The sequence below is a fragment of the Eschrichtius robustus genome, chromosome 5 (assembly GCF_028021215.1).
Source record: "Eschrichtius robustus isolate mEscRob2 chromosome 5, mEscRob2.pri, whole genome shotgun sequence".
Classification (NCBI taxonomy): domain Eukaryota; kingdom Metazoa; phylum Chordata; class Mammalia; order Artiodactyla; family Eschrichtiidae; genus Eschrichtius; species Eschrichtius robustus.
In genome coordinates this window covers 2,169,948-2,183,567 of record NC_090828.1, presented here as the reverse complement: position 1 = coordinate 2,183,567, position 13,620 = coordinate 2,169,948, and the positions used below count along the sequence as shown (strand labels likewise).

Below are 13,620 nucleotides of genomic sequence, written 5' to 3'. Positions count from 1 at the left end.
AGGGCCCACAGCTGCCTCTGGGTGTCCCCGCGTGGGCCCTCTGTGTCTGGAGAGCTTGGGCCCCGGGCGCCTCCCTGCCGCAGGCTGGGCCGGTGACCCAGGGCACTTGGCTTGCGCTGCCCGAACACCAGCGGCTCTTTCCTTGGGCCTTCATGGTGACACCACAGCACGCAGCAAGAGAAAGCCACGCTGTGGGCGGGCGGGAACCTCCCAGTCTCCTTTGATGGGGTCAGGAGATTGGTACGTGACCCCACGTCCAAAGGCCATGGATGGATTTAAAGTCTCAGGAAGAGCACATTTCTGAAATTCAAGGTGGAACCTACAAATCAGGCCCGTCACGAACTTTAGGTTCTCAGCACCAACCCCGGCAGCACCTCGCCCGCACCGTCTGGTCTCCCCGCGGCTGGGGGGGCTTCCTCTACCAGGAGTACCGGTGGGCGTGAGGAGCCCCGGCCGGACCGCATGGCGCTCGGGGCTGGAACGCTCCCAGTGGCCCTCCCTCCCTCGAACCCTGCGAAGTTCCCCCTCCTGGTCCAGCCCCGACCCCCTGAGCCCGGGCCGTCAGGCCACAGCGCCGAGCCCAGCCCTGGGCGTCACCCGAGGGTCAGAGCAGCAGGAGAGCCGCAGTGGATCGGGGCCCCATGCCCCGGCCCCCGAGATGGCGTGGTGACACCTCCCCCAGAACTTGCCTTAGAACGCCTCAGAGACCCGACGACCGTCCACGAGGAGGACACCAGTTAAGGCGTTCTCCCCGTAACCCACACGTAAAGCTGAGCACCTTTGAAAGACTGATCCTGAACCCTCTTCCCAAGAGAAACGGGTTCTGCCGTTCTGCCCACCTCCTTCCGGCCACAACCAGATGGTCTGGTCAGGCGTGTGAGAGCCCTCCTAGGTATGGGTGGCAGAGAGCACACACCGCGGGGACAGCTGAGCAGAGCAGCCCTGGCCCTGAGCCGCGTGGGCCCCGAGCCGCGTGGGCCCCGAGCCGCCGTCTCCTGTGCTCCTACCTCGTTTCCCAGCAAAGCAGAGACGCAGGCTTCCGAGGCGTCGCAAATGGCTGTGAGGTCATGGCCCCCCTCCAGCGCCAGAACGATCCGGCCGCCAGCCAAGCCCATCAGCTGCTTTGTCAGGTACCCGAAACCTGCAAGGGAAACGAGATCCAAGTCGAGGGCAAGGCCGGGCTGTGGCGCCGACACCTGGCAGTGGATCAAAGCATCCAGAAGTGCATCACATCATGTTGCAGAGACCCAGGGGCTGGCACACGGAGACACCTAATAGAAGCCAGGCTGGATTGTAATAAATTCATTGAAGAATTTGGGTTTGGGATTCTTTCTGATCTCCTTGGGAGTAGGAATTACGATCTCGGAGCTTTGATTTCACGGTGCCGCAAACCATCTCGTTTGGGGGCGGGGAGGACCCCGGAGGGAGCCCCTCATCCCTCTCCTGCTGGAACCGCAGAGGCCAGGAGGCAAGAGCAGGGCAGGGCAGCTGCTAAGGTGTGGCCACGCCCATCCCAGAGCCCGGGGGTTTCTGGTCAGCCGATGTGCCAGCACATGTGTGCACACACAGACTCACACGCATCCGCACCACGTGTGCCCCTCCAGGGCTCTCGTACATCCGCGTCTGGGACATCTGGCTTTCATCAATAGCCACAGCCCTTCCACCGCACCCATGCCACCCTCCCCCTGGCAGAAAACGCCCAATGGGTAATGATATTACCATCCTCGGCCAGAACAGTCTGACATTTATTAGGGAGCCAGGGAAAACGAGGCCGCGTGACTAGCCCCGTCACAGGCTGGCCGTCGGCAGAGCGGGCCCGATGTCGGGCTCTGCTCCCTGGCACTTCTGCCGTCGGCCCGGTCACCTCGTCAGCCCCTCGCCCCCCACCCTTGGGAGGTGGACTCGGAGAGGCTGCCCTTTGTTTCCGTCGTTCGTCTCCACAGACCCACGCTCTCCCCGTGTGGGGTGAGGGACAGGCTCTCCTTGACCGTCCCCACTGACGGCCAGCACAGGGCCCCCCGGGCCTCGCGCGAGTCACCAGGGCCGCGTCTAGGGGCCCCGGAAGAACCCCAGGCACCTGGACCACAGCGACACCCGGGGGGCCGGGCAGTGTGGCCGGCGGGGGCGTCTGGGGGCCCTTCTGTGGACCGAGGCTGGAGGCCGGCGGTGGGGCGGGGGAGGAGCTTTCATTTCTTTACGATTTGCTGTGACAGAGCAGAAGCAGAGGCCCTCCTCCCCTCCGACTCCGAAGTAAACCTGCTGCCGGCTACGCCCGTCTTCCCGGGTTTTAGGGTCTCCCCTCCCAGCCCCCCACCCCACGCGGGACGACAGCTCCCAGGAGCACCGTGGACCCGGCCGCCAGCTGACAGCACCAGCACGCGGGCCCCGCGCTTGCGGGCTGCACAACCTCATGCCAGCACGACCATCTGGGCAGAGACCCCCGCGGCGGCTTCCCGGTCTACACGGGCCTGCTGTTCACCCCGTGTTCTATGGGGGTGCCGGCGTCGTGCTTATGGTAAGACGTAAAATGGAGTTTCCTTCCGCTGCCACGGAAGAGGAAGCCTGGCGTACCCAGCGCCCCTGACGCCTGATCCCCAAACAGCAGCACCCCCCGCCCCGGGCTCCCGGGTCACCTGCAAACCCGACTTACATTTGGCGGAGAGGTTGTAGCCTCCGAGGGGCGTGGGGTGGCCCTCCACGGCGTCGAAGCCTGATGACACCAGCACCACGTCTGGGGCAAACTCGTTGGCGATCGGCATGACCACAGTTCTGCGAAGGGCGGAAGGAGGTGACACCGCGTCAGCCGAGGACGCAGCTGGGGAGGGGACTGGACGGCCACCAGCGCCGGCCGTCAGGGCCTCGAGGTCACCGCCCAGCACCGGGGACGCAGGGCTGCGTAGCTGAGCAGGTGCTCCCCTTCCACTGCCCCCTCCCCCGCCAGGCCACACCGTGGGCTACGTACGACTGACCAAACGACCCGCTGCTCGTGTGCCAGGGGGATGTGTTAGGCTAATTAAAAAGAAATCCAACGCTTAGAATCTCTAAAGGGAAAACCGATGACCAAATTTATAAGAGGACTGACCGATTAGAAATCTAAACACAGAGAAGTTCAGCGGTTAAGTTACATTCGGGAAACAAGGGGAAGAGTCTACCTGAAAAGCGGGGGAAAAGCATTGTTAACACAACGCCCCTGCGCCCCCAGCTCGCAGCCTAATTGTACCGGCTTGTTCTGTAAATCACGCTTTGGTTGAGCCTGGAGAGACCCACAGCAAGTCAAGCGTTCATGTCTGTGCCCTGAGCCGGCTTCACTGAGTCTGGAAAACCATCACTGACTTTCCATCTCCTTCCTGCCCCGCGCGGGCAGGCTGGGCAGACCACGGCGCGGGGCCTGGGCTCCAGGGCAGGCCAAGCAGGGGCCACGTGGCTGCCGGCGCTGGCAGCCTCTGCCGACTCGGCCCCCCATCCCTGGCTGGAGGAGCCTGGGCATCACACCGCACGTTGGAAAGCCCTGCCTGCTGCTCTGGGCCACTGGACGGAGGGGCTGCTCCGCGTCCCGCAGCTTCCCCGGGACGCGAGCCCAGCTCCTCACCTCTGAGACCCCCTCCCACCCCAGGTCTTCAGAGGCCCGCGTGGGAGGGGGTCAGCGCACTGGGCACGGCCGACGGTCCCCCGCCATGTGCCGAACTCCAGAGAGCGCCACGGCCACAGGGTGCAGGGCGGCCCCTGAAAGCCCCCACAGGTTCTCGTTCAGCTTTTATTAAAGGGTGAGATTGCCACTTAGGTTGGCAAAGTCAACCCCAGAAGACAACAACTTTGGCCGAAAGAAACGAAATGCTCAAGACTAAATGTTTCTCCATCTAGGAACTATTCTGAATGGCAATCCTGTTGAGGAGTTCCTCTGATTTCAGGTGGTGGAAGGGCGAGGACCCCAGAGAGCCTCACGCAGGTGAAGACCCGGCCACCCTTCTCTGCAGGATCCGTGGTGCGGAGCCAGGAAGCCCTGGCCCGGGTGCTGGAAGACCCCAGGAGCGCTTCAAAGGGAACGTCTGTCCTGCGATGGGTCAGGTGCTGGGAGAGTCTGCCACAAAGACCCACACCGACTTCACACCTGGCACTTCGCCCACCGAGAAACCCACCTCCGGAACTAGGGAGTCACGGACCAGGTGGGCCTTTCAACATCTCCCTGCTTTTACTTTTCTTTCTTCTGAGGCTGCACCCAGTTCAGTTTCCTCCGCAACTGTCTCTGCACAGCTGATGAAAGCAGCTTCAAAGGATCCAGGCTCTGTGCCTCGGGGACCACCCCCCGCTTTGGGGGCCCAGGAACACGGCACGTGACTCTAGACCAGGGGCTGGAAAGCGTTCCTGCCAAGGGCTAGAGCGTATTTCCGTCTTGGGGCCACGTGGTCTCAACACCACCCTTGTCACGGGAAAGCAGCCTCACATGACCGCGTGAGCGCATCGCCGTGGCTGTGTTCCAATAAAACTTTACTTAAAAAACACATGCTGGGACTCGGCCCATGGGCCACAGTTTGCCAACCCCGCTCCGGACTCCTGCCATTACAACTTTGGTAAAGTTCTACCACGCGTGACAACAGCCCCAGCTTTTAATGTTTCTTTGTGCCACTGGGACGCTGTCACAACAGTTCCCAGAATCTGTAAACACAAAGTAGAGAGCGCTGTCTTTTAAACACAGCATCTGTGTCAGAGCAGGCCTGGAGTACGTATTAACAATCCTGCCACGGGGGCCGGAAGTGGGGAAATTCCTGGTCCAGGCAGGGAGGAGGGAGAGAATGCTTCAGGGATCCAGGAAGAACTGTCCGCTTTCATCTCCACGCCCAGCAGATGTGGTCTGTCTTCCCAAAGGTACAGGCCACCGTCCGCCCGTGAGGACCTGGCGGGGCTCCTCCACAAGGGCCTTCATCATTCCAGGGAGACTGGTTTTCAATTATTTTAACGAAGTTCTTGTCACATAAACTTCGTCTTCAGGCCGGAGACCAGTTTCAGCCGTAGTCTTGGTATGGATTTTAAAGCCAAGACAGTTTTTCAATGAAAACCACAGACATTTCATGCAGACACCAGCTCATTCAAAAAGAGCTTCGGCAGCCGTTTTGAAGCAAGTTCATGTTGGGGGGCTTTAGTTCTCTGCTTTGAAGTATCGCTGAGCTATTATTGCATTTCTAATCCCCCCACAAAATTAAAAAAACAGCCCTGTTAAAATCACCATTAAAGGAAGTTAATACCAAGAGGGTCTCTGGTGTCTGTGCTTGGTGTGTGGCTTCACCCCAAAGCCAATCATAACGAATTGTAAAGCACAGTTGATCCCATGTGTTGGTGTGTGGTAGGGTGTGTGGGTGGTGTGTGTGTGTGCGTGTGCGGGGCGGCAGGTGTGGGTACATCGTCAGGCCCGAGTGTGAGCGGCTGGGACCGTTGATGTACATGTACACACACACTCACTGCATTTTCCTGATTTGGGACCCTCTAGGTTGTAATCCCAAACACTTGCTAAAGTAAGAAAATCTGAAATGGTGCTGTATGCCAGGCGTGTGCCGAGTGGGTCTCCAGCACTGATTTTCAGTGAGCCCTGAGCCCCGACAAATGTCACCTTCCCTCGACGGGACTTGGCTTCCTCGCAGGTAAGAAGAGGGCTGATGGCGGCACTCCTGACAACCCCGCCGGCCTGCCTGCTGGACCCTGCAGCATCACCCCACCCAGGGCCCTCGTGCCGGAGGGAAGCTGAAAGCGCATCACCATTTAATAGGTTCTGCAAAGGAAATGGGAAACTGGCCTTACGTTTTATTTCTAGAATGAAATTTTAAGGAACAGCTTAGCCTGAAAAGAATAAGATGTGAATATTTGCTGGAGGCCTTCTCTCAAACCACCGCTTTAAGGTGAGTGCGTCCATGGGGTCCCCTGTGACCTTCTGCAGGGCAACCGAGGGCAGGGAGGGGTGGGCTGGGAGCTTCCCAGGGTAGCAGACCCCCGATCGCCCGCTTACAAGGAGGCGAACGCGTCGATCCCTGAGAGAAGAGGTGGCCGGGTGCAGCCCTCCGAGGAGGAAAGCGGGGAGGAGACGGTTGTAGGGACGAGCAGCGGGTGTCCCAGAGCCTCTGTGCCCCTGGGGCTCATGCTGGGGGTGGAGCTCAGGTGGGCGGAGCTGTGCAAACCACACGTGCCGCTGCGGCCCGTCGCCCTCCTGAGCCCTCCTCTGGGCCCGCTCCTGGGGCCTCTGCTCCGGACACCACGCCGTGCCCGCCCCTCCGTCCGTAGCTCGCCGGCCGGTCCACACCTGCGGCCCGGTTGCCACGGGGAAAAGCTGGGCTGGGCGTCCGCTGAGGGGCAGGCGGGCACGGCAGGCTGGGCAACGGGGCGGGTGTCGCTGACAAGCCGGTTCCCGCTCGAGCCAGCCAGGGGCGCTCCGGGAAGGTGGCAGTGCCAGGTGGTTCTACAGGGCACTCACAGCTCCCAGAATCGTTTCTTATAAGCCACCCCATAACCTCAGGTGATCAGATTAGGGGGCGAACCAACACACCGTCTCCAAATCCCACAGTGGAATCCAAATGCCAGAGCTGATTCAACAGTCAGCTTCAACTTCTAGAAGGAAAGGAACTTTCGATTCATCCCCCAACCAGGGCCCTGCACAAAACCCACCACACTTGTGGTCGACACCCGCCGGGGGCACACAGCCTGGCGTGGCCAGCGGGCCGAGGCGCTGTCTTCAGGGGCTGTGCTCACCCGCGCTGGGGCCTCCGCCGGAGCCGGGGTTCAGGCCAGGTCGCTGCCCCTGGGTCCCTGCTGCCCCTCCAAGTGCCCCGGAAGCATGGTCCACACAAACTGGCCCCTGGGCATCCCCCTCCACGCGGCCCCTGGACGCTTCACCCACACAGGGCTCCTCCCTCACTGCCCTGCTTTTGGCTGGTCTCGCAGTTAGGCATCTCCAGCCAGGAGAGCGCCCGTGAGCTGGAAGCACCAGGCAGAGGACACCAGCTGCGGCGGAACCCCGAAGCCAGACCTGGTTTTACAGGAGGTTGTGGCCTGCGTACCTGACAACACAATTTCAATAATCACAGCATTCTGATCATTGAAAACTTCCTTTTGTTGTATGTTGTGCAAGTTCTTGCTTTGAGGGCCAGGGCGAGGGCAGGTGTGTTCCCTCTGGGATCTGGAATCTCCGCACACCTGCACGGTGGGCGTGGCCTCTGAGCCTCCCTGCTTTGGCGTCCCCCGCGTCCTTTCAAGACCCCGTCCTCTCCACCAGGACTGCCAGGCGAGTGGCTGGGGCACCTGCTCGTCTAGCAGCCGAACTCTGCTGCGAGTCAGAATCAGAACAAAGACGGTGACGACGGGAACTCAGCTGCCCCGGCCTGGCCGCCCTGACGGTGATGCCACGGCCTGTCGGCGATGCCACGGTCTGTCGGGACAGAGCTGGACTCGGCGGGCAGGCTGAAACCCGTCCGCACGGGACGCCGTCCCCGCTTCTGCCCCTCTAGGCCCGGCCGCCCTTGCCCACAGCCCCCGTCCACGCTGGAGCTGCTGCCCCCACAGGCCGCGGGTCTCTTCGCACTCAGCTCGCCCCGCCTCCACCTGCTGAGGTGGGGACGCTCCTCCCCCTGCCCCTGCAGCCTCCTGGAAGGGGGGGGGGGTGCATCGCTACTCCAGACCCTAATCTACCCTTGCCCCCTCCCGCCCCTGCGCTCCAGGTCCCTCCCATCGCCCCCCAGGAGGCCCCGTGCCCGCCCAGCCTCCCGCCCCCGCCAGGCACCAGCCTCGGGCCTTCACACAGGTGGCACGGAGGCTCTAAGAGCACGCAGCCCGCCCCCCTCACTGCTCCCTTAGCCCCCCAGCACTCGGCACCCCTTCCCTTCGCGTGCCCCGGGAACGAATGCCGGAGGCGGTGAGTCTGCCAAGGGGCCCGCAGACCCAGCCCAGCCTGAGGAGCGGGTCTCTGCAGGGCCGGGCGGGACCTGGGCGGGGGGCCTCTCCCGCCGCCCCAGGGGGATGCTCACCTGCCCGCTGCACCCCCAGCTCCCGCTCCCCACCAGGTCCTCGGAAGAGCAGTCTTCTTCGCTGTCTCTTCTCCCCACGTCCCTTTCGCTCCCGCACCCAGAACATTCTGTCCCCCCCACCCAGGCTGTCCTTCCTGGGTTGCCGGTGGCCGCCCAGCTGCCAGACTGGGAACACTTTCCAGCTTTTTGTGTGGAAATCTGCTAAGGCTGAGGGTCCCGAGCCCCACCTGAAACCCACTCCTCCTGGTGTGCCCACCCTCCTCCCACGCCAGCGCCCAGAGACCTCGTTGGACCCCCCGCCCTACTCCCCGCCCCGGCCAGGTGCCCTCATCCTTCCTGGGCTCCCCTAGGGGACCCAGCGTGGTCCACCCCTCCCGGGACCGAGCCTGTCACCGAGCTGCTGCGAGACTGCTGGTGACCGTGCAGGCCAGGCCCTCGAAGGCTCCAGAAGCGTCGGGGTCAGACAGGCGGGTTCCACCGTCAGGCCTGCTCCTGCGGGCACGTCACCCTCCCCGACACCCCATGCCGGCTCTTCCTCCGGGGCTTGGCCGGGAAGCTCCCTCACCAGAGGGCAGGTGTGAGCCCCACTCCGTCATCACATGCTCGCCTCACCTGCTCGGGGCCCTGCCACCCACGAGGACGGTACCGCGTGTGCCCCCTCTTATGCAGGTACAGTGACGGCTTGCTGAACGCGGGATTGCGAAACTCTGAGTTTTTAGCTAATATTTTTTTGCTTCTGAAATCACTGCAGAATGTCCTCAGACAAACTCTCTACATAGGAAAAGACGTGGATGCCCTTAAAGAGATATAGAATTGCCTCTAGCAGGTTTCAAGTCAATATCTTCCTAGCAGTGAGCGCTGGGCCCTCGGGGCACAACATTTCTGGAACAGATAGGCCATCGTGAATGCAGCCAGTGCCACCAAACTGTACACTCGCACGTGGTTCAAACAATATGTTTTATATATATTTTAGCACAACAGAAAAAAAAAAAAGTTAACAAAAACCAAAACATACCTTATGGAAGAAACAAAAGAGCCTCAACCTTCGTGCCGGGCTGGAAAGGTCACGGTAAATGAAATGAACCTGCCCAGCTGCTCAATTTAAAGGCAACTCTCACTCACCAAGAGATTAAAGCTTCCACTCTCGAATACCCAGTTTCACTGCCACCTCTGATAACCTTTACGATATCTCATTTAAATCCAGACTACGACCTAAGAGCACGAACAATCCCAGCTCCATCTCTGTGCACTGCCAGGCAGCAGGTAAGTGAGGGGTTAAAGAAAAGTACATCATTATCTCCTGGCCTGCAGGCCTCAGCCCTGCTCAGCAAACTTCAAAGCCGCTGGCCTGGCTGGTTTGAATTAAGGTTCCCTTTTCTCCTACAAGTCTCCAAGCCCAGGAGAAAGTGCCGCTGCCTCTGGATTTCATTAGGGGCAATTTTCTTATCTCTTCTTCATCTGGGGCTTGATCTCCTGAAATGCAACGAGGCAGGCGTGGGTCTGAGCACAAGGTGCTGCCTCGAAAGCATGAAGGCACGCATGTCCTGGGGCCCCCAGGGAGCGGGGCAGAAGGAGGGAAAACGGATCCTGACCCTCCTTCCCCCATCCGATCGATGCCCAGGGAACCATAAATTGTAAACTTCAAAGTGCTATTTTACATTAAAATCAATAAAAAAAAATCCTGAAACGATTTTCCTTTTCAAAGAGGCTATTTGAGCTTTACAAAGTTCATTTGATAGGACATCATCATGTACACGCTTGGCAGAAGACTAAAACGGAATGTCAACAGAGACTCAGAGTGAAAGGTCCATCTCAAAACTGGCGGGGTGGGGGGACCTCCAGGACCTGCCTCGCCCGCCCGCTGGGCCAGATGCGGGCCTTTCCACCCCGATCAGAGTGCCTAGTGCACACTGAGACAGGCCCTGGGGGCCGATCCAGTGGGAACATGGCCTGAAGGAAGGGAGACCCACCATTTTTATAGCTTTAATCCACAGTTTAAAGAAAGCCCTGCCTTCTCTGCCTTCACCAGAATTCAGCAACACTGGGTCCCACGAGGCCCCAGAGTTCACTCGGGCTCTATCTATGCCTCTTACACGGAGTCCAGACCCTTTACCTCTAAGGGAGCCCCCTACGAGGGCCGGTTCTCTGGGGGGAGGTGACAAAGTGCTGGTGGCCGGAGGGCATCTCAGGACAGGCAGTGACAACCCCGCAGTGATGGTGGGTTCAGATTTCCTGAAGCTGATATTTAACTATGTACATGAGCAGCTTTCAGATGTGGTATCCGTTTGGGGGAGTCTTTCTCCCCTAAATAAGGGAGGGCAAATGTCAACATTACATTACATCTGATCAAGAGGAGGAACAAACAACAAAATTAAACCACTGAGATCAGAGGAAAAAGCGATCCAGGTGATGATCAGGGCAGGCCTTCTAAGGAGGTGATGGACTCCTATTTGCACAGACCAGTTTCACTGTTGAGCCGTTATTTCTATGAACTAAGTGGTTGGGGAAGAGGCCTCATGTCGGCCGAGCCACCCTTGGGGCCAGGCCTTTGCATCACCAGACCCGGACACCCACCCTGAGGCTGGGGACCAGGACCCAGTTTCCAGATGAGGAAGCAGATGCTGCGAGGGGTCACGTGACCCATGACCTCTGCTGCCCCCCGCCCCCCAGCATGAGGCAGGGTCCTCGGCCAAACTTTTACGGGTGTGTCCTTTGCTGGAATCTCACCCGCCAGACACGACACACTTGCGCTGACACGCACACGTGCACACGCGCCCACAGACACACACACACCAACACAGACGCACACGTGTCCACACAGAGGCGTGTGCATCACACATACACACACAACACACACGCTTGCATGCAGGACAGCAAGAGCACGTAGTCAAAGAGGAAGGGAGAAAAGTCCCCTGGAAACTTCATGGGATTCCAATGCCTGGTGCAGACATGGTGCTTTTAACCAAGACTGAAGGTCTGTCGGCTTCGCCACCAAACAGAACTCTCCTCCTCCCGAGGGCCCCTGGGACTCGCACTTGGGCAGGTGCTGCCCCCCAGGCCACTTGCTCCTTCTCCAGCAGGAGAAGGAAACCTATGCTCTGAGCACCCATTTCTGGCCACAGGAATCCCTTCCATCTGGCCCAGATCAAAGCAGAAATCACCGCTTGATGACAAAGGCAAACACTGTGTTTTACAACATCACCCTGCAGCCCGATTCTACCCGCCCAGCAAGACGTGAAGGAACCGGGATGAATGGGAAGTCGTCTCTCGATTTTTATGTCAATAAAGGAGGGATATTTGTTTCTGTTTCCCATTATCTCACAAAAGGTTTTTTGGAAGAAAAATTAGGAGATTACGAGCCCTTTCAGATTCGAGCACCCGCTTTTCATTAACACAACACTTTCTGACACCTTGCCTCGGTCTCCATCACTTTCTTACTGTTAAGACCCGAGACAGATTCCTGTTTTTCATTTAATGCACAAGACAGGAACACTGCAGACAGAAGGTGAGAAGACAGACTTGAAGATGCCACCTTTGGCTTAAAGAGCAAACTGGGAGAAGCCCCAGAGCCCGTTCCTCCAAAACGCAGAGACAGAAAGGTTGGTCCCTGCAGACGCATGCTCACGGCGCTGAGGGCCCTGCCCGGGGACCGTGTCGCGGGGGGGGGCTTGCTCACCAAGGAAGATGAAGGTCAAAGGAAAACAGTAAACCCCGCAAGAGCTGGAGCCGCTGTCGGGGAATTCCCGATTGTTCCCTAAATGCCCCACGGGGCAGGAAGCCGGAACTCTTACCTGAAGGCAGCCAAGTACTCTGCGTCTCCCATGGGGGGGTCAAGGCCGCCGGTGAAAGCCATGTTGACGTTGAAGCCCACGCCGGGCCCCGTGCCCACCTGCATGGAGGAGAGAGATGGGCGTCACAGACCATGACCCCGGCGGCCCCGCCGGTGCGCCCCTAGCCCGCCCGGGTCCCCAAGGCCCCAACACACTGCCTTCAACGACGGAGCATTTTCAGAGGCAGGGCCCCCGTCCCCCTCCACGGGTGGAGCGTGTGGGGCTGCCCTGCCCAGGGGAGGGGCCGGAAGTGTGCACCCACAGGGCCCTGCGAGCAAGGCTGTCCTTCCCAACTTCCTTCCCAGAAGGAGACCCAGAGGCAGACGATCGTTTTTCCTTGGGTGGGATTCCCCACTGTCGGGGCCTCTTTGTTCAGAGTGGGGGGCTCTGCTGGGGCATCAGGGTGTCCCGCAGGATCCTGCCGCTCCGGGGCTCACCGTGTGGCACCGGACAGGCGAGGAGGATGGCCCCCGCCCAAGGGACAGGACGAAAGGCGTGGCTTGGAGATGCGCTGTGACTGCACACGGCAGCCTCTCCTGCAGGACGAGGGCACCCCACTCTCACCCGCTCATAAACCCTGCAGCCTGTCTGGATTAGAACCAGAATCCTCTCCTGTTTTCCTTCTGTACTTGGACAAGATAAAGCCCGCGTGGGCACACGCGATGGAATCGAGACTGACGGCTGCCCCCCAGCCCCGCTGGGAGCCCTTGCTCTGCGTCGCAGGTGTGGCCACACCTGTTCTCACGCCCCCTCCAAGGCCCAGCGCGGGATGGAGCCCCTCTCACCTCGTCAGGTGCCCCGCTGCCCGGGAAGAAGTTCCCGTCGTCGTAGCGGTGCAGCGAGATGTACAGGACGCTGGGGTCACTGTAGAAGGCCTGCTGGGTCCCGTTCCCGTGGTGCACGTCCTGGAAGGGCGGGGGCTGACTCAGCGCAGGTGCCCTCGGGCCCTGGCTGATGAGCCCCGTGGCTCGGGGCCCTTGGGGCCCGGGGAAGAGAAGGAAGAGGCCCCAGGGGGCGTCCTCCTCACCCCCGCGGCACCCCATGGGGCAGGTTTGGCGCGTGTCTCAGCTTCCCCGGAGGCCGCGATTTTCCAGGCAAAGTCATTTGATCAATGTCTTGTCACAGCCCGGAGGGTGAGGGCGGGGGAGGTTGCTGACCACGGCCGCTCACCTGCTCCGCACCGGGCCCTGGGGTACACGGGAGACCATTCCCGGGGCGGAGTGACGGGGGTACCAGGCCCCAAACAGGAACGACAAACCGCTTCTCCCAATCACAGTGACCATGTGTTTCACGCACACAAGCGGGGCGGCCCGCTGCATACAGCGTGCACACTGAGGGCTGCACACGAGTCCGTGATTTTAAACCCCGGGGAACTGCTCAGAATCCTTATCCTATTTATGAGAGCTCTCTGTGCTCACTGTAGGAAAGTGGAAGGACAGCTGTAAGTGAGGAACCAGCTGGATCCCACTGAGGCCCACCGCCGCCGAGGGGCGCACACCAGGGCCTTGGCACTCACGCACCACTTGTGCGCTGTTCCACGTGACAGCGGAGCCCTTACACGCGGTTCTGAGACAGCACCAGACGGAGCATCCACTTTCCGCGGGTGCTTCAGGCACGCCCACCTTCTCCAGCACTCAGCTGTTACACGTGCCCAGCATCTCTGCCTGCTCCCCAAGGGGCGCTGAGGGAAGGGCCCCCGGGGGCCAAGGCACCGGGCGTGTGAAGACCGGGCTCCGCAGTCCACGCTGTGCAGCCGTGGCACCCATGGGCCCCTTGACCAGTGCCCG

The 13,620-nt window shown here is 60.3% G+C and overlaps 1 protein-coding gene across 3 annotated transcripts in view; it reads right to left on the bottom strand.

Annotated features, from left to right (window-relative positions):
* Positions 1 to 13,620, bottom strand: part of HDAC4 (histone deacetylase 4) — a 294,251-nt gene that overhangs the window by 15,600 nt on the left and 265,031 nt on the right. For all 3 annotated transcript variants that reach the window (XM_068544110.1, XM_068544113.1, XM_068544112.1), the window contains exons 21-24: positions 12,619 to 12,738; positions 11,795 to 11,892; positions 2,651 to 2,769; positions 1,008 to 1,141 (exon numbers count right to left, since the gene is read on the bottom strand). In XM_068544110.1, coding sequence (XP_068400211.1) covers positions 1,008 to 1,141; positions 2,651 to 2,769; positions 11,795 to 11,892; positions 12,619 to 12,738 — 471 coding nt within the window. The remainder of the gene's footprint in view (positions 1 to 1,007; positions 1,142 to 2,650; positions 2,770 to 11,794; positions 11,893 to 12,618; positions 12,739 to 13,620) is intronic.